This window comes from Podospora pseudoanserina, chromosome 3 (assembly GCF_035222485.1).
Source record: "Podospora pseudoanserina strain CBS 124.78 chromosome 3, whole genome shotgun sequence".
Lineage (NCBI taxonomy): Eukaryota > Fungi > Ascomycota > Sordariomycetes > Sordariales > Podosporaceae > Podospora > Podospora pseudoanserina.
Genome location: NC_085922.1, coordinates 3,253,224 through 3,280,209, shown reverse-complemented (window position 1 = coordinate 3,280,209; position 26,986 = coordinate 3,253,224). Strand labels below are relative to the sequence as shown.

General features: G+C 54.4%; 8 protein-coding genes across 8 annotated transcripts; 4 read left to right on the top strand and 4 right to left on the bottom strand.

Moving 5' to 3' along the window:
- Positions 1–301: 301 nt before the first annotated feature.
- Positions 302–1,543, bottom strand: QC764_309420 (uncharacterized protein; the record flags this gene model as incomplete). The annotated part of the gene is made up of 1 exon (XM_062946055.1): positions 302–1,543. One exon carries the CDS (start codon positions 1,541–1,543, stop codon positions 302–304), a length of 1,242 nt encoding a protein of 413 aa, XP_062802102.1.
- A 5,861-nt stretch (positions 1,544–7,404) lies between these two features.
- PBP1 (poly(A)-binding protein binding protein) lies at positions 7,405–12,600 on the bottom strand. Its single transcript, XM_062946054.1, has 5 exons — positions 11,581–12,600; positions 11,187–11,313; positions 10,780–11,020; positions 10,349–10,718; positions 7,405–10,284 (listed from the first exon to the last, which is right to left on the bottom strand). The coding sequence occupies exons 1-5, from the start codon at positions 11,709–11,711 to the stop codon at positions 8,040–8,042; spliced, it is 3,114 nt and encodes a 1,037-aa protein (XP_062802101.1). The 5' UTR covers positions 11,712–12,600; the 3' UTR covers positions 7,405–8,039.
- Positions 12,601–14,310: 1,710 nt separating this feature from the next.
- Positions 14,311–15,613, bottom strand: mge1 (GrpE, mitochondrial). The gene is made up of 2 exons (XM_062946053.1): positions 15,206–15,613; positions 14,311–15,141 (listed from the first exon to the last, which is right to left on the bottom strand). The coding sequence occupies exons 1-2, from the start codon at positions 15,476–15,478 to the stop codon at positions 14,698–14,700; spliced, it is 717 nt and encodes a 238-aa protein (XP_062802100.1). The 5' UTR covers positions 15,479–15,613; the 3' UTR covers positions 14,311–14,697.
- Positions 15,614–15,858: 245 nt separating this feature from the next.
- Positions 15,859–17,957, top strand: rpb3 (RNA polymerase II subunit 3). Its single transcript, XM_062946052.1, has 4 exons — positions 15,859–16,104; positions 16,178–16,743; positions 16,802–17,844; positions 17,902–17,957. Exons 1-3 carry the CDS (start codon positions 16,039–16,041, stop codon positions 17,172–17,174), a joined length of 1,005 nt encoding a protein of 334 aa, XP_062802099.1. The 5' UTR covers positions 15,859–16,038; the 3' UTR covers positions 17,175–17,844; positions 17,902–17,957.
- DIC1 (Mitochondrial dicarboxylate transporter) lies at positions 17,777–19,677 on the bottom strand. The gene is made up of 3 exons (XM_062946051.1): positions 19,133–19,677; positions 18,339–19,071; positions 17,777–18,284 (listed from the first exon to the last, which is right to left on the bottom strand). Exons 1-3 carry the CDS (start codon positions 19,317–19,319, stop codon positions 18,182–18,184), a joined length of 1,023 nt encoding a protein of 340 aa, XP_062802098.1. The 5' UTR covers positions 19,320–19,677; the 3' UTR covers positions 17,777–18,181.
- Positions 19,678–19,681: 4 nt separating this feature from the next.
- Positions 19,682–21,721, top strand: ARG12 (Argininosuccinate synthase; the record flags this gene model as incomplete). The annotated part of the gene is made up of 6 exons (XM_062946050.1): positions 19,682–20,031; positions 20,126–20,139; positions 20,344–20,384; positions 20,446–20,730; positions 20,786–21,282; positions 21,337–21,721. Exons 1-6 carry the CDS (start codon positions 20,009–20,011, stop codon positions 21,719–21,721), a joined length of 1,245 nt encoding a protein of 414 aa, XP_062802097.1. The 5' UTR covers positions 19,682–20,008.
- A 171-nt stretch (positions 21,722–21,892) lies between these two features.
- Positions 21,893–24,121, top strand: MSF1 (phenylalanyl-tRNA synthetase alpha subunit, mitochondrial; the record flags this gene model as incomplete). The annotated part of the gene is made up of 2 exons (XM_062946049.1): positions 21,893–22,232; positions 22,311–24,121. 2 exons carry the CDS (start codon positions 21,893–21,895, stop codon positions 23,651–23,653), a joined length of 1,683 nt encoding a protein of 560 aa, XP_062802096.1. The 3' UTR covers positions 23,654–24,121.
- A 1,691-nt stretch (positions 24,122–25,812) lies between these two features.
- QC764_309350 (uncharacterized protein) lies at positions 25,813–26,706 on the top strand (the record flags this gene model as incomplete). The annotated part of the gene is made up of 1 exon (XM_062946048.1): positions 25,813–26,706. The coding sequence occupies one exon, from the start codon at positions 25,813–25,815 to the stop codon at positions 26,704–26,706; it is 894 nt and encodes a 297-aa protein (XP_062802095.1).
- Positions 26,707–26,986: the final 280 nt, after the last annotated feature.

Genomic DNA, 26,986 nt, shown 5'->3' with positions numbered 1-26,986 from the left:
GTCTTTCCCAGTTTGTGAACCCCTCCTTCTTTGTGAAATGTGGGGGAAAAAAATGTCGACCAATATCAAATATGGTCAAAAAGTGGTGATGTATAAACGAATGACACCAACAATGTGAGAAATGTGTGTCGGGTATAACAGAGAAGCGAAGGTCGAAAAGAGGGGGTATGGTTAGAAGCGAAAAAGAAGAAGGGGTCGACGAATTCATCAAATCCATCGACATCACGCAAGAACAATGTCTATGGCTGTCCTTGTCCAAGCAAGTTGCAGAAGTTCATCTCCGAAAAGGTAGAGAAAAAGCTTAAGCAAGCTGGAGTCTGGAGCCCTGTCTCCACCTGAAGCTGCGGCGGGAAGCACGCTTGTTGACGAGGAGCTCAGTGCCCTCACCCATCTGGCACTTGGTGCCGGGAGCCATGGCCTGGACGACAGACCAGGTGCCGGAGGCGCAACGCTGGAAGCCGTCGCCGAGACAGTTCCAGGAGCCCTCGTTCTGGCAGGCAGTGCCGGCAGGGTAACCGAGCTGCTGACCAGCACCGCCAGTGGGAACGGGGGCGGGGGCGGCAGTGGGAGTGTTGGCAGGGCGAGTGGAAATGACGAGAGTGGTGGGCTGGGGAGCCGGGACATCGACAGGGGCCGAAGTGACGGGCTTGTCAGGAGTGGGAACAGTGATGAAGACACCGCCGGGAAGAGAGACGGGAGCCTTGGTGGTGACGGGGGCAGCTGTGGTGGTGGGAGGAACGACTGGGGCCTGCTCAGTCGTGGTGGGAGCGGGAGCGGGAGCATCACCACCGCCGTTGCCGGGGTTGGGAGCGGGGGCACCGGCGGGACCGCAGTTGCCGGAAGGAGCGCCGGTGCTGCCGCCGTTGTTGATGACATCGGGACCGGGGTTGGGGTAAACAACATCGGTACCCTCGGCGACAGAGCAGCCATTGTCAATGTTGGCGACGAAGAGAGCGGGGCGAGAGGAGAAGCCGACAGAAGCACGCTTCTGGACGGCAGCCTCCTCGACCTTGGGAGCCTCAACCTCACGCTTGGCGGCGCTCTTGCTGATGGTGATGGGGGCGCAGTTCATGTAGAACTCGCGGTTGCCGATGTTGTTGTTCCAGGTCCAGGCCCAGATGGCCTCACCCTCGGGGGCATCGTCGGGGATGGTGAAGGGGTAGCTGGAGGCGAGCGGGCAGCCACCGATGATGGACTGGATCACGGTGAAGGTGGCACCCTTGTCGTAGCTCAAGCTGACCTGGCACGAACCACCGCCGTGGGGAGCACCGCCGGTAACCTTGAACTGATACGAGCCACCGGGGCGGTAGGAAGCGGTGGGAGCACCGGCGGCGGTACCGAGATCCGAGTGGTAGCCCTTGCAAGGGTAGTTGGCACCGTTGGCAGCGAGGGGAGCTGTGTTGGTGTAGTCGATGTTGGTGGCATGGGGGTTGAACTTGGACCTGAAGGGGGCAGGTTCTGAGATTTCCATGTGGGCCGAGGCGAGCTGGGCACCAGCCATGAGGAAGGCGATGGCGCCGGTAGCGAATCCGTTGGAAAACATGGTCAAGTTCTTGTTTGTTGTTTGGTGGTTCTGTGGATGCCGGATAGGCGAGTGATCGATTGGTTCTCTGAAGTTTTCGTTTTCAAGGAGTGAAAAGCTTGCAAGTGGTTGCAGAGGAAAAAGTCTGGAAAATTTGAGCACTGCTCGGAGGCTGGTAATGAATGGGGTTGTGGGTGCTTGTGTCAATGTGGACAAAGCTGATTGTTGATGCTGGTTGAGGGGCTATTGTTTGTCGAACAATAGGGAGCGTCGTCACTTGTCGAAAGCACCAGGCTATCTTCTGAGTGAAGTGTGAAGTGTGGAAAGCGAAAAGAAAAAGAATCAATCGAAGCCCTTGACGGGGTGGTGTGGTCTGCTGAAGGAAAGTGAGAGGCGTGATGCCGTGGTGAGAGAAGGGCAGAATAAAAGGAAGATTGAAAAAGAGGGAGAGCTCCCTTTATGTTTCTGTTCCACCCGTTCATCCAGAGACGATTGGCCCCCGTCCTGCCGTTTCGAACGCACACTGGACAGACAGACGCCACTGGACGAACGGCCTCTCTCATCCCATCCCTCCCTCCCCTGCTTGCTCCCTCCCCTTGCTCCACCGCAAAAGACACCCCCGTCCCTGCTGGGCCGCTGCGGTCCAAGAAGATCCAAGCAGCAGGGTCAGAGTGGGGATCGGGATCCTCGAAGAGGACTGGTTGTACGGTACACCATCTGGACTGCCGTGAACTGCGGCCTGTGTTCAATGCGGCCGTGAGAGAGGGCATTACACTGCAATATCCGCTCAAATCCATCACTCACGGCAATACTCGGTATCTTTGCGGACGGTGGCAATAGCTCGCTCCTGTTCACTTCACCTCAAACAGCACTCGCTGGGTCGGTCACTGGCAGGGAGCAACAGAGCAAAAGGATTGGTAGACAGGCGCGCGGGACAGATTGAGGATAACATCCCAAAAGAAAAGATGCAAATTCAGGTACAAGTCCCGACAGCCAGTGAGAAGGATGACCGTCCAGAAAATGCACGATGGACTGGTGACTGGTGCGACGATGGCGCTGGTGTGACGGGAAACGCTTGCGCTTGCCCTGGAAAATCGTTGTGTGTGTGTGGCTGCCGCTGCCACTGGAACGCTGGGGCCCTCGGTATTCGTCCGTGGGGCTGCAACCCAAAAGTGCCCCATCCATCAGGGGCCAGCTGTCAGTTCATCCAATGGCTGCCCGAGTGTGCCTGAGCCGTTCTAGTCTCTGATTGGCTGGTGGGAAAAGGTCTGGTCTGGGCGAGATCCTGGGGAACCTGGTTGGGAGCGCCCGACTGGCCCGAACACCACAAACTGAAACACTGACCCCTTTTGTTCGCTTCAAAAAACCCTCATAACCCTAAATTCATCAACCCTGGAGCTCCAAAAGAATAAAAGAACTGTGCCACTGTGGCCCCAATCCAGACCACCACGGCACGCCGCGTGTCCCGGTTGTTTGTCAAGCGCTGGGCCCTGCAGACATGGGGAGGGGACATGTTCACTTTGGGACGACGGCCGACGAGTTGTCTCTCGGTGTCTGCCTTGCGCAGCAGAACCCGGGGGTTATGTCCGAGAGGGAACCGCTTTCTGGAACTTTGCTCTGAAGCCATGCGAACAGAACATACGAACGAGAAGCCGTCGGTTTCACAGTTGAGCCATCACGAAGTGGCAAGTGGCCTGCAATTACAGACCGTCCTGACCGCCGTGAAAACAGCCGCAACCACCCGATCTTCTACAGGTTTTCTGCACCAAGACCAACCGCTTGACTCATCTGCAGCCCGAAAGGCCAAATTAAGAACACATGGGACGAGAATACTGGCAAAATAGCGAGAGAAACATCCCAAGTTGCAGGTCGCACATCATCCCGAGAGTTTACCCGAACCGTACCTTACATAAAGTGAGCCATAAAATAGCCACTGGGCCTCTCGACCGCCTGCTTTTCGGCTGCTTTTTCTGTTTCTTTGGAGGAATTGTCACCCCCTCCATGATTACGTAGGCAGTGTAGCTCAACCGTTGACGGCAGCCAACCCGACGTCAACCCCGTCAACCCCACCAAGCTTTTGGCTGGCTGAGGGCTCCCGACATCCCGACATCCAGGCGGGGAACATCGCTCCAAAGACAGCGCCTGGCCAGCCTGTCCCAGTCGAGATCAAGCACCCTCAGGCCTGATGATCGACGGCCGCCGACCGCGCGGTCAATGCAAGACCCTGACTGTCCACAGAAAGAGAAAATCGACAGAACCTGCGATGCAATGATGCAGGTTGTCGTTTGTTCATCACGGTACACAAGAAAGACGCACAGAAAGAGAAGAAGGAGGGGCAACTTTTACCCCTGACTGGCTGAGATGCTTCTTCACCTTCTCCCTGCCGGGCGGTGTGTGTGCCTTACGGTATGTGCCCTGCGCAACCCCGAGGCGGCAACCGACAGGCGACGCCGCCCTCGCGCCCTCGCTCCCTCCCAGACCACGCAAACTGACCAACAACTGACCACTCCACCCACCCCCTCGTCCATTATGGCATTATGCACAACATCTGCTGCGGCGTGAAAACGGAGCTGTTGGTCGACGATGACAAGAGGTGGATGAGGGCGTGGACCGCATCGGCGCTGCACGTTCAGCTGCGTCAGCTGCGAAATATTTTTTTTCGAGCGACGGTGGACCTGCAGGTGGCGATATCTTTTTGCGATGGTTCCTGCATTGGCTCCGATGCACCACCCGCGCCTCTTAAGTCATCGGGAAAACACTCGGATTCAAACTCGGCACCACTCAGGGGCTATCACAGTCCACACCGACGGCTGGAGGCTGACGGACAAAAGAAGCACAAACAACCCCCCGATTACCCCTCACCACCACAAGGATTGCAGAGGGGGAAAAAAGTCAGCAAGAGGATCACGCAACCAGCCGGCGGTAAAGCCCGCGATAGGCAGGCCCGCCCAGGCCCGCACCCGGTGTAAAAACCGCATGTGTGCCTCCTCCCACAAAGTACATGTGAGAAAGAGGCAAGGACAGCAGAATACTCCGGTAAACGAGTGGTGAAGGACAAGTTTGTCGGTCCTACACCATCCAACCACAAACTACACAACAGGTCTACGTTGGCTATTTTGCGACTTGCAGGGCTCTACCGAGCGCAACGTTTCTACTGATATCTGGTCTAGACTCTAACAGATCTAGCATTCCTCAGCGATGATCTTTTGCCCCTCACTACCTAAGTAACATCTCGACTTTTGTTTATTTGTTGTCTTATAACCCCCCCCAGTTCCATATCATAGAAACACTCGCCCAAATTCATGTTAATTCAGCATTCTCTTCGCCAAGAGCTGTGTCAGTGTGTGCAATCCTTCGATTCCAATCCAACAATTCTTCTTCAAGCCCGGCAGTCTGGAGCCCAATCCATGGGGTGGATCATCCTTCACCTTGAAGGTGTGTGTGCGCGCCTCCCCCGCTCCCCGAGCGACCCCGGGTCACCCCTGAATCCTCTGTTCCGAGACAACAAGCCTTTTCCCGCCCGAGTCTGTCTTGCATTGAACCGCATCGGATCGCATAAACTTGCACATGTCAGAGAAGTGGAAAAATAGTACACAGCCTCCCTGAGATCATCGTGAGAAGACTAAAATCACCTCAACATTGGGATCCCTCGCTTTCGAGAGTTGAAAGCTGTGTAAGGGCCGTTTTCCAGCCACCAACCAACCACCTCAACCGAGGATATCAGGAGGTGCTTCCAGCCTCCTGAGCCAAGGGAAAACTTACATTGGTTTTTCGGCAGCTGAGTGAGTCCAAGAAAATAAAAGACAGCGGATGCTGGTCGGTAGGTTGTCAGATCAGTCTCTCAATAACCTACCAATGGACATGCTTCTGAAGGGACATTCTCATGATCTAGGCGCGTTGTGATACCGGTTGAGTAAACTATCTCCCCATGCGCATCATCAACTTCTCAACAATCAACTACTAAACCAAGTAAAACATCACGACAGTTCACATGGCAGACCACATTACACCCCATGATTCTGTTTCCAATCACAAACTCATCCTGTCTCCTAGATCGCAATATGAATGGGTCATGATCTCCAATGATCTCCTTGCCCTACCACACCACACACCTTTCCCGCACTGATCCTTTCATCCCAAACCTGAAACTTGTAGATGTATGTACCTACCTATTTAGGCTCTCTCTTCATGTGAGCGCGCCAGCACTGAACACACCTTTCCCAGACTACGCCCGCCTGCGTGTGTTGGAAGAGTAGGGAAAAAGATGTGGTGGGCAATGTATCTGATGCTATTTTTCCTTTCCGCCCAAGCGCTACTGCCATTCACATGCGCCGAGGCGAGACAATCTTAATACTGCCATTACCGTTCATTACCAACACCACCAACGATGTAAGGTACCTTATAGTTAGGTGGACTGTTGTGCATCCCCAAATTCCATCTGACAAAGATCGGTGGGTATGACAGGCCATCTTAGGTCGCCAATGTGCAATGCTGTCTTTTCTACATCCCCAAGAAGTCCATCCTTGATTGCGTCGTTGGACGAGTCCTTGTTCCGTTGCTACAGAGCTGCGCGGCATGCTTACACCATCCTCCTGAGGAGCAACCAGACAGCCAGACAACCAGACAGCCAGACAACCAGACAGCCAGACAACCAGACAGCCAGACAACCAGACAACCAGGCCACCTCTGTGTGATGACCAAAGATGAAAACGCCGAGAGCTCAGAGACAGCATCTTCCCTCCTCACACCCGCCAAATCTTCACCAAACAACCCTGAGCGACAAACCTTGAAAGAAAGCACCGCATCTCCAAGCAATCCATAACCGTAGTGAGTTCCCATCCCCCCTAGAACTACCACTCCGCCCGGAAACCAACACCCCTTCATGGCACAGACACAAAACAGTTCCTCGGGCTATCCAACCCAACATCTCAATAATCACAGCCCCCTCTCCCGCGCTCCCTGACCTGCAAACCGTGCTCCTCATCAAAGAGCCCAAATCCATCATCACGTAACATACCACCCAACTCAAAACACCACCCTACCTCCTCCAAGGTCGCCACCCACTAACCCACCACCAGCCATCGTACCATTCCATTCCACCTTCTCACACCCCCGTACGACCACCACCACCACCACCACTTCACTCTTCACCGAGACACTCCCCCCTCCCTCAAGTACTACTAAACCACCCGTTCACGGCCCATCATCTCTCGCGGTCGACCTCCCCTTTCACCGTTGGGCTCCTATTAGGTATTTTTCCTCCATCACAGCAAAGGACCGTCGCAACGGTGGTGTCCTCTTCTATACAAAGGGCGGAGATGAGGGACGAGCAGGTATCAGTAGAAAAAAACAGCGGGAAACTTGCAACACACATACAATCACCACCAAGAAACCCCAATCATCTCCCCCCTATCCGCTTTTAACATTCTCATGCTGGATTTGTGCTAGCTGTGTAAGCTACATCTATCGCATGATGAAAAAAAATCCTCATGTTGTTTGGACCACAGAGAGAATCAGTCTCGAGCAAAACTCGTCTCTCCCTCCTCCTCCTCCATCACCCCCTCCTTCAGCATCATCACCACCGCCACCGCCGCCCACAATATCCTCCTCCTCCTTCCTCATCCCCAATCCAACCCCTTGCCAATCAACCTACCCCCACCCTGACAACTTCGCACCTCTCTCAAACAATCACCGTCATTGTCACTGCCACCGGCCACCCACACAAACTGTATCCAGCCTCAGTCCTAAACCAAATAGGACACGCCAAGCTGCCATACCTTTTCCTCAACCCAACTCAAACCACCCCCCCAACACCCTCGACATCACCCGTCAACCCCTTCAGCATCAAACGGCAGCCTGCCTCGCCCTCCCCCATACACCCTTTCACATAACTCAACAACAAGAACAAGCTGCTGTTTCCCCTCCCAACCACCCCTTCCTCCTGTCATGTCCTGCCATGTCTGTTCCTCTGCGTCATCCCCTGCTCCTTTCTGGCTATCGCCCTTCCATGCGTTTGATTGTTGTCAAATAAAAAAAAAGACAGAAAAGAAAAACCACATCACATCGCTCTGCCGAACAGCAAATGCCTCGACAAATACCAAGATGGGCGGTAATGCAACTGGCAGCAAAGCGCACAACCGAAAGAACCATGCAAGATATTCCGTGTCGTGTATAAGCTCTTCTCAAATAATGGAAAAAGCTAATAAGTGATGGGTTCCTTTTTTTCTGCTTCTTCTTCAATTTTCCCTACCCGCCCTCCCGTCCTGCATAAAAACCGTAGCCAGCCGACCTTGACATACATAATGACTTGTTGGGTTTGATTCGCTTGCCGCAACCGAGGTCGCCGTGAAGGACGAAAGTAAAAAGTTCTCGGACTTTCTCTCAATAGGCGGGTGCAAGCGTGTCCAGTCGTGGGCCAAAGTTGTACAAAAGGATAAGGCAGCTCAAAAGAGCCCGAGTGACCGAGGCAGACATCAACATGGCGGTCTCTACCTCAAATGTAGACGGGTCTATTTTCTCATTGGGGAGGACGCTGACCCGAAAACTTGCCTTGGCCTTGCTGGGGGGTATAGGCCGGTTGCTGATAAGTCATGGCGGGACTCATTCCGTACACGGCGGGCTGTCCCTGATGAGAACCCTGATGAGCCATCATCGGGGCGGCAGCGGACCGGCCAGGGCTGGGAAATCCATTGGATCCAACCATCGGCTGCGGGGCTACCGCACCAGGAGGCATAAACGGAGGACCGCTGACCGGATACATGGGCCCAGGAACCGCCATGCCGTTAGGTGGCATGAAGGGAGGTTGACCCATCATAGGCGCACCCATGTGATGGGGCTGCTGCGGCATGAACTGAGGGTTATTTGAGAAACTGCGGAACTGACCCATCTGAGGCGCGCCGGGGTTCATGTATTGAGGCATGACAGGCTGGCCATAAGGCATCTGACCGGGAGCATTCACCGAAGGGGGGTAGGCCATGGGAACTTGTCCCATTCTAGGGGAAGCGAAGGACTGGGCCGAATTAGAATGCATCATCCTATGATCGTCGGGGTTGTACGGTCCATGTGTTCCATGTCCGTGCTGGCCAGCCTGCATCTGCATCGGGGGCATGTGGGGCGATTGGCGAGGAGCCATGCCCTGGCCCCCGTGCTGCAGATAGGGTGGCAGCTGGTGTTGGTGCGGGATTTGGGGCATGGCATGCGTTGGGTTGGGAGTGGCGACGGTCGCACCAGCTCGCGGCACCTTCTCGAAATACTCATTATAGGTCATGCTCATGGTAGAGTCTTTGGGCTCTTCCTTCTCCGGGTCAACCGCACGCCAAGTGGGAGGGTGGTCAAAGGCGGGTCTGAAACCGTCATTCTCCTCCCAGGTCTTCTTGGGGTTAGTCGGAGGCTGAATAGTCTCCATGTTGGAAAGGACAAGACACTTCTTGATATCAATCGCCTTTGTCTTGCGGCGGACCAACTGGCCCTTCGCCGGAGCTGGAGGAGCCATGATGGGAACTTCCATCATGTTCACCGAAGCACGAGGGCTGGAGGCCTGGCTGGGGATGACCGCGTTAATGGGGTTGATGGGGTTCATCGGGTTGAAGGGTTGTGCAAATGCATTGGGTCTGAACTCCTGGGTGTTAGGATTGAGCTTGGGACCGAGATAGGTCGGCGGCACACCGCTGATGCGACGACCGTAGTTGGGGTCGGCATTGTTAGCAGGACCGGTTGGTGGTAGACGCATATCCGGCTGAGGGTGTTGAGCCATATGAGGGTGCTGCATCTTTTGCTGCTCGACATTTCTCAGACGCTGGGCCAGCTGACCGGTAGCCTGAGCGCCGGGAGGAAGCTGAGCACCACGGCCGTTCCGGTTGTACTGGCCATAGGGAGGTTGGATCCCATTGCTGTTATGGTAAGAGGCGCGACCTCCGGGGTGGCGACCGGGGGCACCGGATGAGTTGGAGTGTTGGGGAGCCGTAGGGCGAGAGCTGGCGCGAGAATCAGTCGTCGCGGCGGGCGTCGAGGCGTTCGACTGCTCGGCTGGCGTCTTGGCTTGGTTGACCTTGGCGGCCGCAGACTCCTTCTCTTTGGCAGCAGCCTCTTGTTTCTTCCTGGCAATCTCGGCCGCATTTTGAATCGCCTTCTCCTGGATCTCCTGCTGCTTGACGGGGTCCTTGGCAATGATGGGGATCAAGTCCTTCGGCACGGGAGTGGACAGCTTGAAATCCTTGGAGAACTTTTTCAACTCGGTCAACTTGACCTCCTTGTCAACTCTGGCCTTGCTGTGCCGGGCAGCATCGGCCTGCTTCCTCTCCTTGATGGAAAATTGCTTGAAAGCATTGAGTACTTCTCGCTCGACATTGTTTGCAGCGCTTGGGCCGCCCGCCCTACTCGCACCTGGGAAGCCAACACGAGCCGTGGCAGTCGAGGACCGAGCAGCAACAGTCTCCTTGGGGTCTGCCTTGGCGGGGGCTGCGGATACATCGGGCTTGGTCTCTGGAGCTTTCTCAGAAGCTTTGCTTTCCGCCTTGGGCTCGGCAGCCTTGTCCACAGCCGGTTGGGCTGGTGTGGGTGTGGCGGCAGGCGACTTGACATCCTCGACCTTGGGCGTGGGCTGGGTAGAAGCCGGGGCACCCTTCAATTGCGATGAAATGATAGCAGGGTCCACTGGAGCACCCTTGACTGTTGACTGACCGGTAGGAGCCCGCCGAGCTGGTGGGGTGTACTTATTCTCACGGTTGCTGCTCAACGGAGGGAAGTCCTGGCGGGCAACACCGCTGTATCTGGGAGGGGGTCAGCTCGGAATTGTCACCGGCGGCTATGCCTGTGTGCTTGACGTACTTCTCCTCTTCATCCCTGCCATCACCGCCGCCACCAAAGTCCATAATGCGCTCCTCGGCGACATGGGCAAACTTGGGTGCCTCCCCTTCGATCTGGCGCGCAATCTTGTCCGCCTGAGCGATTCTCTGCTCGTAATTGGGGTGGCTCCTGTCGATCTCGGTCGTGTAAATTCTCTCATCATAAGTGGACTTGTTTCCAAACATCCTCTCGTGGGTTGCGAACTGATCCCAACCGCGGACATCTTCTTTGGAACTTTCAAGGCTAAGGTCAGTTGTGGTGTCAGGGGGTGGGGTCCAGGGTTGAAGAGCACGACCAGCACCGAGGCGCGAGTTAGAAATGGAGGCATCTGTCTTGAAACCGGATCGATTGCCTGCGAAAAAGATCAGTTTCAAGGCCTTGCAGAGTGTGTATGCATGTGGTCCCTCGATTACCATTAGCACCCTTTCCATCATTCTTCCCGGCGTTGCCAGGCACAACGCGAGCGTCCATGACGTCCTTCTTCTGGGCCATCATTTGTGTCTGATCTCGTCTCGCCCCGTTGGCAAGATCGGCCGAATTGGGAAGCTTCTTCTGTAGCACGTTGGTTAGTCGAAAGCTGCCCGAGTCGAAGTCGTTCGAACAGGTGCCTGAAAACTCGGCCCCTGGGGAGTATCTAACACGCACTCGCTGACCCTGCGGCAGATGTAAGCTTCTGTACACGATTGAGTTGGGGGGAAGCGGAGAGACGGCGTGCGTCTGTACCAGTTGCTCTGTGGCAGCTGCAAAAGCTAAATCAGGCTCTCGGAGGCGCCCGCAGGCGGAGGGTGGATACGGGGAAATGGGGTAAAGTTTGACTGACCTCACGGAGGGAGTTGGTCACAGACTGCCTGTTCTGTGAGTTGAAGCCGGCCTGAGGTGGTTGCGATCGACCGGTAACCGGATTTCTCGACGCTGGGGTCCAGGCCTTTGTGACAGGAGGAGTTTGTCTGTGCGGTGGTCGACCGTCAGTCAGTCAGTCGCTTACAGGTGCGAACCATCAGAGAGGCACGATGCGGGTCGATCCGCGAAGAATAGAAAGAGAATGGGAAAGGGGATAGAGTAGAGAGCCGACGCAATGGGGTGTAGTCAAAAGTGGACCGTGGGGTCTCTTGTTGGTGGGCAAAGTGAGGCTTGGAAAAAAAGCTGGGGATGGCAGGGCAGGGCAGGGCATGGCATGGGGGGGGGGGGGGGAGGAGAAGGGACTCGTGTCTCACCTAGCAGTCTGGCCAGAAGGGGTCACCTCTTTCCTTTGGTCGCCGAGCTTGCTGCTGTACAGAGGCCTCTGGGTAGGCGACTTGACGTCGGCGGAGGTGGACTGCGATGGGGTCGAAGATCGGTCTTCCATGGCTCCCGTGGTCTTCGCTGCCAGTTCACACTGGGTTGGTCGCGGCGGCTTGGAGGTGGAAACTTTGGGAAGAGTGCGGGCGGGAGTTGGTACGGTGCGGCAGAGAAGGAGTTTGTGCGAATTGGGCGAATCAGAGTGCAGAATGGTGCGACCTGACCGAGAGAGGGTCGTGACAGTGGGAGCCACAGCCCGATCTATTGCAAAAGGGCCCGTGTGTCAGTAACGACGGCCTGCCACGCTACGACTTCTGGCTGGGTCCGTTGAATTCGCAAGTTGACCGGAAACACACTGTAGGCTCGAGTTGCCGCAACAAATTTCCTCAGAAACCTAGGTGAAGGTCAAACGCCCGGCATCGAGAGTTGCCCTTTCCGCAGCGGCTGGGGTGTCGGTAGGATGTCGGTTTGACGTTGGCAATCCGGGGGGAAGACACACAGGCAGCTCTACTGCGCGGTGAGGTAGGTGCTGCAAGTCGTGGAAAGTTAGGTGCGTAGCTGCTTGGAAGAGAAAAGTCGTTACGTCGTGCTTGCTGGAACGGTGAGAGGTCTCTCGCGGTTTGCCTGAGGCGGGGAAGTTGTGGATGTCTTGAAAGACAGGCGAGGAGGTGTCGTCAAAATAAGGAGAGCGGGAAACAGCCTGCCAGCGCAGAAGGGATAAGGCAGGGCAGGGCAGGGTTTAAGGGTCTGTGGGGAGGACAACTTTGGGGTTTGATGGTCGAGTCTTGCTGGTCGACGAGAGAAAAACAAATCAAAAACCCCCTGAGCGAACGAGCAGCTGTCTGCTTCCGCTCTCACGCTCTCACTGGCAAGGAAAAGATATGATATCCTCTCCAGAAACACCGGCGTCGAGATTTTTGTTGGCAAGCAACTCCCAATGGGTGCATCAACGCGGGAGGGCAGTTGCAGCTCCCTTCCCCGCTAACACCACTCTGAGGAAAGCCGGGGCTTGGCACTCCAAGGATCGATCAAAGGCCGTCACGTGATGTCAGTTCTACCACCTCTCTTTGGCACGTCTCTGGAACCGCAGGCTTGCTCCTACGGCTCCGTCCTGGACAATGAGAGAGAGGGCTGAGTCAAGTGCTCCTTTTTACAATTGTTCGGCCTAACGCCTGTGCCGTTTCGAAAGTGGTGCCTGGCTCAGGTCCGGCAACAAAACAAACGCTTTTCTTAGAAGGCTGTGTGAGGTGCAGAAAAACAAGTGCCTGGCCGAACCTCCCGCAACCTGGAACCACCCGTCACCGGCTGCCCCCACGGGGTATTTGTTGCCATGTCTACTTGTTTCGACTTATACTGCTACCATTGGTATCTAGTAAGCACAAAACCTGATGGCGAGCACCACTATCCAATGACAGAACGTTCTGGCCACCGGCAGCCAAGAGAGACTTGCATATATTACCTCCTTAACGCAGTAGCCTCATGGTCACCCCCAAGGTCGTTCTAGTAGGCGTAGTTAGGGCAGGTCTTATATTGGGGGCACCACCACCGTCAGCATGTTATTGGCGATGCTCGTCTCCCATACCAAAATATGGTATGGCTGCTGACAGCAGGACCTGACCTTATCAATGCGTGTGCACCCTTTCACCTGTTTCAGTTGCAAATGCGTACAACTCGGAGCGCCGATATTGGGCTTCTCCCTCCCTCATGGCAAGTCTCGGGCATAGCCGTCTTTGCAGAAAAGTTGGATGGCAGCAGCAGATCTTTTCGTTTCAGACAACCACCCTCGGGGAATTTCCGCTCAGTTTCATAGACGCACACATGATGATCCGCACTTTTTGGTTTCTGCCTCAATTATCCAGATGCCTTGAGTGGGCGAGTGAGAAGGCGGGGTATTTCAATTGGTTGGATGCTGACTGTGATGTCATGTTGAACCTGGGCCTTTCCCCTCTCTCGAGTCTGACCGAAGTCGTTGCGGGCAAGCTTGTCGGAATTTCCCCAGCTCCAAACAGAGCCTCAATTTGACAGCTGAGTGCTCTAGATAAAAACACCACCCGGCATTTCTTCCGTCTCCGTGCCTCTTTGCTTCTTATCAAAATCGCCAAGCTTGAGAATACCCCGATGATCTCCCTCGCTTATGTCGACGCCGCCCTACCTGCCGAGATGTCATCTTTTTATAGCTGTCTTTTTTGTCGCCTGCGCATGGTGTGGACGTTTGCTCGATCAGCAGTTGTACGCTGTTCATGGGCTATGTCAGTCGAGATCGTGGTCCTGGCTCCGGTGACGCTTACAAGTCGATGTAATGTCTGAGGCAGCCGCGATGTTTTGGAGATAGTCTGCACACAGGCAACAACCATCGACAAATTAACCTCAAAATAATCGGACATCTATTGCCTTAGAGAGAGGCTGAATGTCAATTGACCACTCAGCAAAACCAACCACCGGTCACGGCAACAACACGAGCGATCTGTCGAGCGAAAAGGATTCTTTAACAACGCTGATGTAAACAGATGGTGTTGAAGGAGCGTAGAGAGACTAGCCAGTGGGCAAGAAGATGTACCAAACCGTCTGCCTTCTTTCAACCACCATACAGAGAGCAGCCGTCTAGCCGTGAGGCCTCGCAGCAGACTTCATCCTTCGATAAGACAACATCACAGCTAACAGGAGAGTGCGCCCAGAAATCCCACTTCATACATTGTATTGTGTATGTGGTATATGTGTACACACACAAGACTTCTATCTACCTGAGCCTCATGAGGAGCTCCCGCTCCCAAAGCCCCTATGTGTGTGTTCCCGTAATTTGTTTTCCGCGCTTTCCGAAAATGCTTTCAAACCCAAAATCGACATCATGAGAGGAGCATTATACATGACTTGATGAAAAATACATGGCGACCGAAGAAAAGTAAAACGCCCCAAGCAGCACCACCGTCCTTTTGAAGATCGTTGTTCGGTCATAGATACCCCAGACCCTCATTCAAAAATAAATAGCTTTTTTGTACACCTTTCCCGCCATTACATAATCTTACACACACCACCACCGAAAGAGAGGAGATTGCTTATTTGTTCTTGACAACGCCGACCTTGGCGGGTCTGAGGATGCGGCCGTTGAGCTTGAAGCCCTTCTGCTGGGTGTGGAAGACGGTGTTGTGCTCCTTGTCCTGCATAGGGGTCATGAAGGTGGCCTCGTGCTCATTGGGGTTGAAGGGAAGGCCGTGGGGGTCGAATCTCTCGAGGCCGTGCTTCTTGAGGGTCTCGAGGAGGATGTTCTCGGTCATCTTGAGACCCTCGTAGAGGTTGACGAGGTCTTGGAGGTGGGCAGACTTCTCCTCGGACTTGAGCTTCTCCTCGGGGACCATGGTGAGGGCACGGTCGAAGTTGTCAACGCTGTCGACGAGGTCCTTGGCGAACTTCTGGATGGCGAAGTCACGGGCGGCCTTCATTTCACGGGCAGTCCGGTCCTGGAGGTTGCGGAAGTCGGCAACGGAGCGGAGGTACTTGTCCTGATATGGTTGTTAGTATATGCAGGGGATCATAGTCAGGGGTAGGTTGTATGGCTGTATGTACCTTCCAGTCCCGAACTTCGGCCTCCTTGGCCTCTAATTGCTTCTTGAGCTTGGCCTCCTCGGTCTCCTCAGCAGCCTTCTCCTCTCCGTTCTTGGTCTCGGCCTCCTTCTTCTCGGCCTCAGCGCTGTACCATCTCGCCCTCGGTGCCACTGTCCTGGCGGCTGCGGCAATTGGTGACTGGATGAACTGGGGTCTGGCAAGCTGTCTTTGAGCGCCGGCCCTGGCGGTGGAGCGGAGGGCCCGGGAAGTGTTGGCGATGGTCTGTCGTAACATTATGGCGGTTGTATGTGGTGTATTATCTGAAACTCTCAACGGACGGCAATGCTCTCTTTTTTTAATTTTACAATACAATGGCGTGTTGCCTTCCAGAAATTTTATGACGACGGCTTTGGTTGGGCCGTTCAACCGGGCCAAGGTCAGAAAAAAAGCGGATCATCTGACGGACCGCCCTTGAGCTGTTCCCCAGATCCCGCGGAACCCCGCCCAGCCGAAACCAGTCAAGCGCTGCCTGCCAGATGCAGGGTTTCCCTCAGCCAGATGCTGCCCCACTGTAACCTGCCGGGCCCGCCGCGAAATCATGTGCTGATAACACAGGGCAGGCATCTTATTGGCGCTTTGTCGCGCGCCTCTCACATTCACTTGGAGGCTTGTCCAAACTTCTGAGCTGGGATCCGCTTGTTGCTGTAGCCTTCCACATCGACAGCAACTCTTTCTGCGATTTAACCACTGCTCCATCCTGCTTGCCTGCTACCTACACAAACGCGCCCTTGCGATTGTCATATTACGAACCGAAAGCAAACACAAATCGCGCGAGATAATACACCGCCGGCAAGATGGATTACGATCCGATGGCAATGGATGACGCCGAGTCGCTCGGGCCCGTCGTCAAGATCTCGCAGGTATGTGGTTGTCGCAATGTCCGGGCAGCTGGTGAGACGGCAACTCGTGTCTAAACGCGACGTGAATATCTAGGCCGACTCGGTCCGCGTCAAGTTCGAACTCCAGAATGCCGACATCTCGTTCGCCAACTCGCTGCGCCGCGTCATGCTGGCCGAGATCCCAACCATCGCCATCGACTTGGTCGAGATTGAAAGCAACAGCTCGGTTCTTGCTGACGAATTCATCGCCCACCGTCTTGGTCTTATCCCACTCAACGCCGAGGGTGTCGAGCACCTCCTCTATTCCCGCGACTGCGACTGCGAAGAGTACTGCGAAAACTGCAGCGTCAAGCTCACGCTCCATGCCAAGTGCACTGGCTACGAGAACATGTCGGTATCCGCGCGCGATTTGGTACCTGTTGGCGAGCGCATAAATCAATCTCTGGGCACGCCAGTTATTAACGACAAGGACGGCACCGGACCGCTCATTCTCAAGCTGCGCCCCGAGCAGGAGATCAAGCTCGAGTGTATCGCGAAGAAGGGCATTGCGAAGGAGCATGCGAAGTGGGCACCAAGCGCAGCCATCGGGTTTGAATATGACCCCCACAACAAGCTCCGCCATCTTGACCTTTGGTATGAGAAGGATCCCAAGTCGGAATGGTAAGTTTGCTCTATGTTGATCTTTGGTCGCAAAGCAGCCACTCACACTCTGTCACAGGCCTCCTAGCGAGTATGCCAAGTGGGAAGAGCCACCAGTGGAAGGCGAACCTTTCGACTTTGACGCCGTCCCCAACCACTTTTACTACAACGTCGAGACAGCCGGTAACCTGCCCCCAGACGGAATTGTCACCGAGGGCATCAAGGTCATCCAGCAAAAGCTCGCTGGTCTGATTCACGAGTTGACTGAAGGGGAGGGTGAAGGTGGCTACGACGGACCCCGCAGCCCAGATTACAACAGCGGTCCTGACACCGGCTATGGGTACTCGACATCCTACGGCGGAAATGGCGGGAACCAGAGCGCCTGGGGTGGCGGCGGCGGAACCACTCCATTCGGCGCGCAGACTTCCTATGGCGGTGGCGGTTGGTCTTGAATGAGGCAGCAAGAAAGGATCAGACTTGGTAAATCGGATCTGGTGGGAGCCATGACGTTGGAAACAACTCAATACGACGCCAAAATTATCGCCTCACCGGTAACGACAGAGCCGGGCTTTATGGCAGCGCGTTGCCGGCGTTTCCATCTTCTTCACCAGCTTCTTGTTATTGTGTACAATACTATACCCAGCACACGCACATCATTCATCATTCATCACACAGCAATCCGAACTCACTGCTCATCACCCGAATCACCGCATCAGTACCCTTGCCGAGCCCCTTTACTACTCATCCATTCTCATAACATTGCGAGGGCTTTTTTGCTGCTCTTGGAGGACCAAAAACTGGATATGAGGTTTTTGATGATGAAGAAGAGGGGGTTATTTTGCTGCTATCTGCTGAGCGTGTAGAGTATTTCATCAGCCGGAGTGTTGGGGGGTTGGGGCGGGAAGGAAGGGGGGGAGGTTCATTACAGGTTTCTTGGGGAAAGGGAGAGAGAGAGAGAGAGAGAGCGCGACTCAATAAAGAAAAGTCAGTTTTCATTGGGGGGTATCTCAACCCAAACCCAAAATCGGCGTCCCTTGTTACCTGTACATAGATATAATTTGTATCAAAAGGCTTCATATTTGAGGTAAATAAAATAAAATAAAAAGATAACCAACAACATGTGTGTGTTTGCACAGACCCTCTTTTTGTATACAAGAATACCAACTGACAAAAAGACAGAACGCCGCACCCTTCCCTGCCTGGCCGAAAAACAAATGCCTACCCCCTCTCTTGCCATGGTATACGAGAGAAAAATACAAATACACTGACTGATAAAGATGATGTCCCCCTTTCCCTTCCTCCTCCGCTCTATGGATCGATTCCTGTCTTGGCTTGTCTTGTCTTGTCTATAAGCTCCATGCTCCTCTTTGTTGCTGTGGTGTGCTGTGATACAAAGTATCAAAATCCGCTGTGTTTTCGCTCAAAAATGCAGAAAAAAAATCCAAGCTGCCCTCCTACTCTACGACTTGTTCACAGCAGGCAATTCCTCCTCCTCCAACCCCTTAACCCGTCTATAAAACTTGCGATGAGATTCCAAAAACAAAAACGTGCAAATCGTTTGTCTGTTTCCCTCGTCAGTACATCATTCAAAAGGAAAGGAAAAGAAACAAACTTACGGCCCCAACCTCAAAAAACTCGGCACCCACCCCCTAAACATCCACCCCATCCCCTCCTTTGCATAAATCTCCCCCAGCAGCTGCCCCAGCCCCTGGTTGCCGTGCGCAGACATCACCCTCGTCTTGATCACATCAATCGGACTCGTCACCGTCGCCGCGACCACGCCAGCAAGAAAGGACGAGCTAAAGTGCGTCGCGAGGTTGTCCTCCATCTTTGCGACCTTGATCAAAGTCCGCTTAAAGATGTCGTAAGATGCCAATTGCGAGGCGGTCATGGCCGCTGCTCGCAGCGAGTTCGGTCCGACACCACGGAAGAGGGCGCCGACGCCTTCTTCCCTAATCATCCGGACCAGACCGTCACCTGCGTGCCGGTAGTTGCGCCGTTTGTGCTCCGGGAGAGAGGCGTCGTGCTGCATGCGGACGTTGAGGACGTCGGCTGCGTTGCCTGCTATTCCACCTATAGTCCCCGAGACGGAGGCCATGGCTATGAGCATGGGTAAGGAGGGCGGTTTGGGTTTTTGGGTTACTGGATCAACGCCGGAGCGGGTGGCGAGTTGGGATTTGAGTTCCTCGTAGATGCCGAAGCGGGTGGTGGAGTAGGTGATTTGGCGGAGGAGGGAGGCGGAGAGGCCTGAGTAAAGGCCTGTGAGGCCGTTGTTGCGGAGGATGTGGAGGAAGGTGCCGGACATGGTGGTGGGCATGGAGCCCGAGCGGGTTTGGAGGCGGACTTTAACTGTCGGGGGGTTAGTATGGGAGGAGATAAAAGGGGTGGTAAGGGGGGGTGGTAAACAAACCCAGGTCGAGGGGGTGAGTGACGCAGGCGGCCATGGAGGATGCGCTGCCTCCGAACCAGAAGGGGTAGTGGATTGGTTTTTGTTTTAGTTGTGGTGAGAGGGACATCTTGTTGGTGGTGTCTCTTTTACTGGTAGTTTCTGTGCTTGGACCTACTGGTGTAGGTACGCTGCTATTCTTGGCATCCATCTTGTCGTCTCTGTCGCGACGCACTCAAAAAGTAGAAAAGTTGGAGTTGTCGCTATAACAAGAACATCCCGCGGACTGTGTGTGTAAAGCTTTTTCGCCAAAACGTTGCCGAATTAGAATTATGTGTTATGTATTAAACACTAAAAGTGAATAGCTTCAAGCGAATTCAAAGTGAAGCTATACCGGCATCGGCAGCAATGTTTTGCGACTGACTCTGGAAAGATCGGATCGAGGTATGACGAAAGGGTGGTCGTCCCAAGTGAGATTGGCGATAAGAAATGTCACAGCTGCAATCAATTCAACCAACAGTGGGAATTTTTGGTTTATCGAAATTTTCCACTTTTTGTTGGTCCCCACTACGTAATCGACAGGGAATTGGCGGGTAGCAGCGGGCGCTGTTGATTATCTTATCTCTCTGCGCTAGCGATATCGGATCGGGCCTGGATCCCTTGTCTTTCCGGGGCAAAACAAAAAAAAAGTTTGACCGCCTTCGAGTCATAGGAGGGGTCAGACCACTGAGGTGAGGGGAGAGAGAAGAGCTGCAGCTATCTATCTGTGTGTGTGTGTGTGACTGTGACTCCATATTTTTTTTTGTTTCCGCTTTCTTCCATTGTTTGGACTTTTGGGCTTCTCTCTCGCGGAATTCATCTCGAGTATTTTCCTCTTTGTTACTTTGCTACAAATTCAAAATGTCCAAGGGTCGTGTCTGTCTGTAAGTGATATATTTCCTTCCAAGTCCTGCCATCCATCTTCCCCGCCAAAAGCTTAACAGTGTGGAAACGCCTGGTGCTGACCCCCGCTTACAGCGCCTACTCTGGAGGTAAGCCATTCGGTTGCCCAATGCCTTCATTTTTGTGTCTCTATGCTTGAGCAGACGCATGACAGGCTCGATTGACCTTCCATGTTCGCAGAGCGGGCAAAGGGCCAATTGCTGTCTCGTTGAGGTGTCCACCGGGAACCTTGTCGGCGTCACTTCGTGCACGGGTGTCGGACGGAAAGGGAAGCTGACAAGTTCGGTTGACAGGTCTCGACACCTCCACCATCCTCAAGTGGCTCATTCTCGAGGTAGGCAGCTCCTAGCTGGTATGATGCCCGCCAAGAAGAGGTGCTGACATGGACAATACAGGGTTACACTGTTGTGTGCTTCCTCGCCAATGTTGGCCAGGAGGAGAACTGGGCTGAGGTCGAGAAGAAGGCCCTCGCTCTGGGTGCCGAGCGCATGGTGATTGAGGACCTCCAGCGCGAGTTCGTCGAGGAGATTGTCTTCCGCGCCATCCAGTGCAACGCCATCTATGAGGACCGCTACCTCCTCGGTACCTCCCTCGCCCGGCCCATCATTGCCCGGGCTCAGGTCCGCGTTGCTGAGCAGTACAACTGCGACATCCTCAGCCACGGCTGCACCGGCAAGGGCGTAAGCCAGCTTACTCGAAGATGCCAAGTAACTTTATGCTAATTCCGAGGTCTAGAATGACCAGGTCCGCTTCGAGCTTGCCTTCAAGGCTTGCAACCCCAAGATGAAGGTCATCGCCCCCTGGAGAATGCCCGAGTTCATCGAGAAGTTCCAGGGCCGTGCCGATCTCCTCAAGTTCGCCGCCGAGAACAACATTCCCGTCTCCTCCAGCCCCAAGGCTCCCTGGTCCATGGATGACAACCTCGTGCACTGCTCGTACGAGGCTGGTGTCCTTGAGGACCCCGACCACTCTCCCCCCAAGGAGCTCTGGACCCGCACCGTCGACCCTACCGACGCTCCCGATGTTCCCTACAACTTCACCATCCACTTCGAGAAGGGTATCCCCACCAAGGTTGTTACCCCCGAGGGTGAGGTTACCGACTCAGTTGCTCTGTTCAAGCTTCTGAACAAGATTGGCCACGACAACGGTGTTGGCAGAATCGATATTGTTGAGAACCGTTTCATCGGTCTCAAGAGCAGAGGCTGCTACGACACCCCCGGTCTTACCATTGCGTATGTTTCTGCAAAACCCAATTGAGACACGATCATGTACTGACAATATTCTAGCCGCCTTGCTCACCTGGATCTTGAGGGTCTTGTCATGGACGCCAAGGTTCGCAAGCTCCGTGACCAGTTCGTCACGATTGAGTGGTCTCACTGCCTCTACAACGGCATGTACTTCTCTCCCGAGCGTGAGTTCCTTGAGAACTCCCTCGTCTACTCCCAGGAGAACGTTACTGGTGAGGTCCGCATGTCGGTTTACAAGGGCGCTGCCTACGTCCTTGGCCGCAAGTCGGATGCCAGCAACCTCTACTCGCAGGAGGATGCTTCTATGGACTCTCTTGAGGGCTTCTCCCCCATGGACACCTCTGGCTTCATTGCCATCCAGGCCATCCGCCTGGAGAAGTACGGCCTCCAGAAGATCAAGGATGGCAAGCCCCTTACCAAGTAAATTGTTGAGGGCGGTGCAAAGTAAATAATAAAACAAAGAGATTCCCCGTCCAGCTTTTTGTTCGTGTTACTTGTGAAAACTAGATAAATTCCATGTCGAGCTGGGAACCTTCGAGGCCGCCATGAGAGGAATTGGCCAATCAGAAGTTCCCCACAGAACGTTTCTAGAAAGATGTCATCGTGCATTGAGGACCCCTGTTTGTGGAGCCCGGGCCACCGTCTCTCGGCGCGCGCCTCGAACGATCTCCAATTTTTGAGCTTGATACTGCCGTGGCGCCCAAGCTTCAAGCTGAGCTGTTGTAGCGAGAGGTCTCCCACCCCACCACAACTTGACATCGCCAGCATGATCGGACCTCGAGGAATGGCCTGCGCCGGCGGGCTTCTGGCCAGGGTCGGCAGTCGGTCGGTGATTTCGAGAGCGGTACGACAGAGCAGTCCGTTGCGGCCATTACCAGCGACAGCAACGGCGCCAACAACGAGGTGGTGGAGGGCACAATACTCGACCAGGCCAGGTTAGACAGCCAATACAGTGTACTTCTTGACCTTTTTAAACCGCGAATAACCACTGATATGTTCGCTGTGAAAAAAAGAACTCCCCAAAGAAGTAACCATAAACTCCAAAACTTACCCCGTCGACGCCGAATGGTTCAACGTCTCGTCCACGATCCTCAACCTCACCTCCCGGAAGCTGCACCTCCAAAAAGACCACCCCGTGTCCATCACCCGCCAAATCATCGAATCCGTGTTCCCCTCCCCCACCTACCTCAGCTACAACAACCTCGACCCTGTGGTTACGACCCATGAGAATTTTGACTCGTTGGGGTTTCCGCCCAACCACCCCGGCAGAGCAAAAACCGACACTTATTACATCAACTCTACCACCTTGCTACGGACACACACGTCGGCCCACGAGGCGGAGTTATTCGCCGCGTCGAAATCCCCGGGATATCTCATCTCGGCTGATGTCTACAGAAGAGACGAAATCGACAAGTCCCACTACCCCGTCTTTCACCAGATGGAAGGCGCCCGGGTCTGGGACCGCAACACGGTCCCGAACGGTGACATCGTGGCGGCTGTACACAGAGATTTGGACGCCCTGCCGAAACATGAAATGATCATCGAGGACCCCAACCCCCCTTTTCACCCGGAGCGTAACCCCTTACAGCCATCCCACACCCCTGAGGAGGCAGAAGCGGTGGGGAAGCATCTGAAGCGATCTCTGGAATTGATGGTGGCGGAGATTTTTAAACGGGTGAAGGAGTCTCACGCCCGGGCGGGGGTGAAAGAGCAGGATGAGGAGCCGTTGAAGGTTAGATGGGTGGAGGCTTACTTTCCTTTCACGAGCCCCAGTTGGGAGATGGAGGTTTGGTATCAGGGGGATTGGCTGGAGGTTTTGGGGTGTGGGGTGAGTCAACAACACATCCTTAACGACGCGGGTGTTCCCAATCAAATAGGCTGGGCTTTTGGCTTGGGGCTGGAGAGGATTGCGATGTTGCTTTTTCAGATACCTGATATCAGGTTGTTTTGGTCGCAGGACGAGAGGTTTTTGGGGCAGTTTAGAGGGGTGGAGGGGGATTTGGGGAAACTGAGGCCGTTTGTGGGGTTTAGTAGGCATCCGGCTTGTTACAAGGATGTCAGCTTTTGGTTGCCAGCTGGGAGCACGGGGGCTGCGGCGGCGGGGGGGAAGGGGAGGGAGGGCGGGGAGTGGCATGAGAATGATTTGATGGAGGTGGTGAGGGATGTTTGTGGGGATGTGGTGGAGGATGTGGTCTTGATGGATAGCTTTACGCATCCCAAGACGGGGAGGAGGAGTTTTTGCTATAGGGTGAATTATCGGAGTTTGGAGAGGACGTTGACGAATGAGGAGGCGAATGGGTTGCATGAGAGGGTGAAGGGGGAGATTGTGGGGAGGTTGGGGGTTGAGATTAGGTGATTCTGTATCAACATGAGGAGATGTTTCAAGAAGGAGAGAATAGCGAGGGTTTGGTGGTGTTTTGAGACGAGTGGTTATGGTTATATAGACATCACTAAAACAACAAGGGAGGGTTGATGGTGTTTGGGGGAATCTTGGCATGTCTACAGCTATTGTCTCTGGTTATGATCATCACCAAACACCAGTGAGGAGGGGGTTCTGGTGTTGTGGTGTTGATTTCAGGAGAGTGTCTGTGTGGGCTTGATGCTGCTCAGCCACCCGGACGCTCGGATACCGGTCTGCAAAACATGCGGGGGAGAAAAAGGGTGCATACATGCAACCATGGTGTTACCTATACCATCTCCTACTCAAATGTATGTACGTATATATGATATGAAAAATATCTAGTCGAAAACTAGAAACCGGACGATGTAGATCCGGAAAAGATATACCACCTGACGATGCAGCGGTGGTGAGAGAGCATGGCCCTGTGCTGTGCGTGTAAGTCCAGTTCTCTATCTGGGCAGTGCAAAAAATAAGTGGAGACCTGTTTTCCAGGAGGTCGGGTTGAGTTGGCCGTTTTATTATCTCGGCATCACCTGCCTTTGGGGAGGATATGGTGATGCTGAGGGATGGTGGTATTTTTCACCTTGGACTGCGGTAAGGTGAGGTGGTTCATGAGTTCACCTGTCCAGCCCGAGTTGGGAATGGTCATGATGACGACCAGATGAGTTGTCAAAATGTTCCTACAGAATCTAGAGGGGCTGGAAAATACACGTGGAAGTCTGGCCAGCTGCGCCTTCGGTCTGCATTTGCTGGCTGATGATCGATGATCGGCGCATGGAGAGCCTCTTACGCAAGTCTTGGGTGATGGACTGCTGACAGTGTGAGTGTGTGCGGTAAGCTTTACGAGCCGACACGACAGAGTCGCGGATTAGGTTTGGCATAAGAGCTGGGATATGGCTACCTTTGTGCCTGGCTTCCTTCCTGGGCATCCCGTACAGTAGGGATGAACACACAGCTCGTGTCAGCGATGTTTGTTGTTGTATGGGAGGTATGATCCCGGCAAACAGAACAGGAAAGTAAGTCTAGCCTTGGCGTGGCTGTTTATTGTCCCATTTTCCCGCATGTTTATCGGTGATGGATATGGTGAAGAGTCATGGCAGGGAAGACGGTGTAAGAGACTCTAGACATTTGTCGATACTGATGAGGTGGCGTGAGCCGGGCTGAGCATGTCCTCCTGGACAACCTTGGCTCACCAGATGGAAAAGACGCCGTGTGTTGGTGTTTTTTGTTGTCTAGGGAGGCAGTGATGGTGGTGAGTGAGGATTCTGGAACCGCCTCGAGAATCAGACACTGCGGGATCGGGAAATGCGATCTGGATGGGCGGACGCCCCGATGGGCCCGAAACCTGCCAGAGTTGCCAGAAGATCCAGGAGGAGGTGTCTGTGGTCCTGTTGTGCCCATGTGCCGTCGTGGCTGTGCAAACCTCACTCAACAGAGAGAAGAGAGAAGCTGGACGGTGAGTGGCAAGGAAAAGACTGGCAGAGATTTCGGGTTCCAGGTAGTGTTGACTGCATTTACACAGCCAATTAAGCGGCAGCTGGGATTGCCATTCATGAGAAAGAGGCTTCGCATCGTGGATTCAATAGTAGCGAGAGGCAACATGCCCAAGTGTGCGCGCGACAGGTCTAAAGCCACTGCGTGTTGCGTAAGGAGGCCCCGCGGGCTTGTGGGATTCCCTCAGGCGGGTCGCTGCTGGTCCCAATCTCCAGTCTGGCGGCTGAGCCATCCAACCGGGGGGGGGCTTCTGACGAGCGGCGGCATTGTTGCTCCCCAGACACGCCAGCCCAGGGCCCGTGATCTCCTTCCGGCCTGTCTTTGTTTCACCGCATCTACACAGCAAAAGAGGAATATAAATCCCCGGCGCCACCCTCCTGCCGCTTTCGTCGCTCAATCTCCCATCTGCATCCAATCTGCATCCAATCTCTGCATCAACAGCTTGCCACTCCACAGCTACAGTAACACCGACCTGCTACTTACATCACCTACCTCTTGCGGTGCATAATAAGCCCTCGGGTTCGCAACTAAACTTCCGCCCCCGCACCTCACTTACTTGATCTCAAACAACCAAGACTTCACCCCCAAACAAACAACTGCACGATACCACACAAATCAAAATGCCTTCGATTCAGATACCCACCGCCATGCCCTCCTCTCCAGACGGACTCCTCCCCTCTCCCAGCAGCATGTCCAGCTCCCCACGATCTGGCCGCTCTCGGGGCGCCTCTCTCAACCTCAAGCTCGACCTCTCCAACCTCCCACCGCTGGAGAAGCCAACAACACCCACCAACACCCTACTCATCACCGACCTCGACCCCGACTGCTTCCGTCCCGAGAACCTCGCCGTCATCAGAGACGCCCTCAACAAAACCGCCCCAGTCCGCCACTTCTCCCCACTAAAATTCGCCGCCCGCATCCAGGTCGTCTTCTCGACCGAGCAAGAAGCCATCGCCGTCCGTCGGGAATGGGACGAGAGGGAAGTCATGGGCCGCCCTTGCCGCGTCTGCTTCGGCATGCAAATCAACCTCGAGACCATCAACAACAAGGAGGACCAGCACCTCGCCTTGCCCGACGCCGGGAGGCTGTTTTTCATTTCTCCTCCCCCATCGCCTCCCCACGGCTGGGAGTCCCGGACAGAGGACGCGCCTAATACCATGGTCCACGCGGAGGACTTGGCGGATGCGCTGGCCAAGCTGAGGCATTCGAATGATCCCAATAGCGGGATGAATATTAACCAGAGGGGGGATGTCAGTCCCGTCAGCCCTACTACGCAAGGGGGCGGTCAGAGGACGAAGAGGAGCAGGAGCTCGACCTTGATCTTCCAGCCGCAGCCTGTGATTGGGATGGGAGGGGAGAGCCCGAACTTGCCGTGTGTGACGGTGGATGACATGACGGATGAGGGGCTGGAGGATGATGCGGATGTTATGGACATCAGCCCGGTCAATATCACGGCGCCAAGGCCGATCATGGCGCACACGGCCAGGCCACCGGTCGAGTTGATGGAGCATTGATTTAGCGACTGATTTGGTTCTCACGAACAAGGGCGTTTCTGGGGGAAAACAGGCTTGGCTGGCTGGCGTTAGGGACTTGCATGCATATCCTCCACAGTATTACATTACGGGAGCAGCATTGTTTTGGAGCATTTTGCGCAAAAGAGAGTAGAGGGGGGGTGGTCTTTTGTGGGTGGTTTTATTTCTTTTTCTTTCTCTCTCTCTCTCTCTCAGGTCTCAGGCGGGAGAGAGATTGTGTATTGGCATGAGGACAGGATACTAGTAGAAGTAATTGTTCATA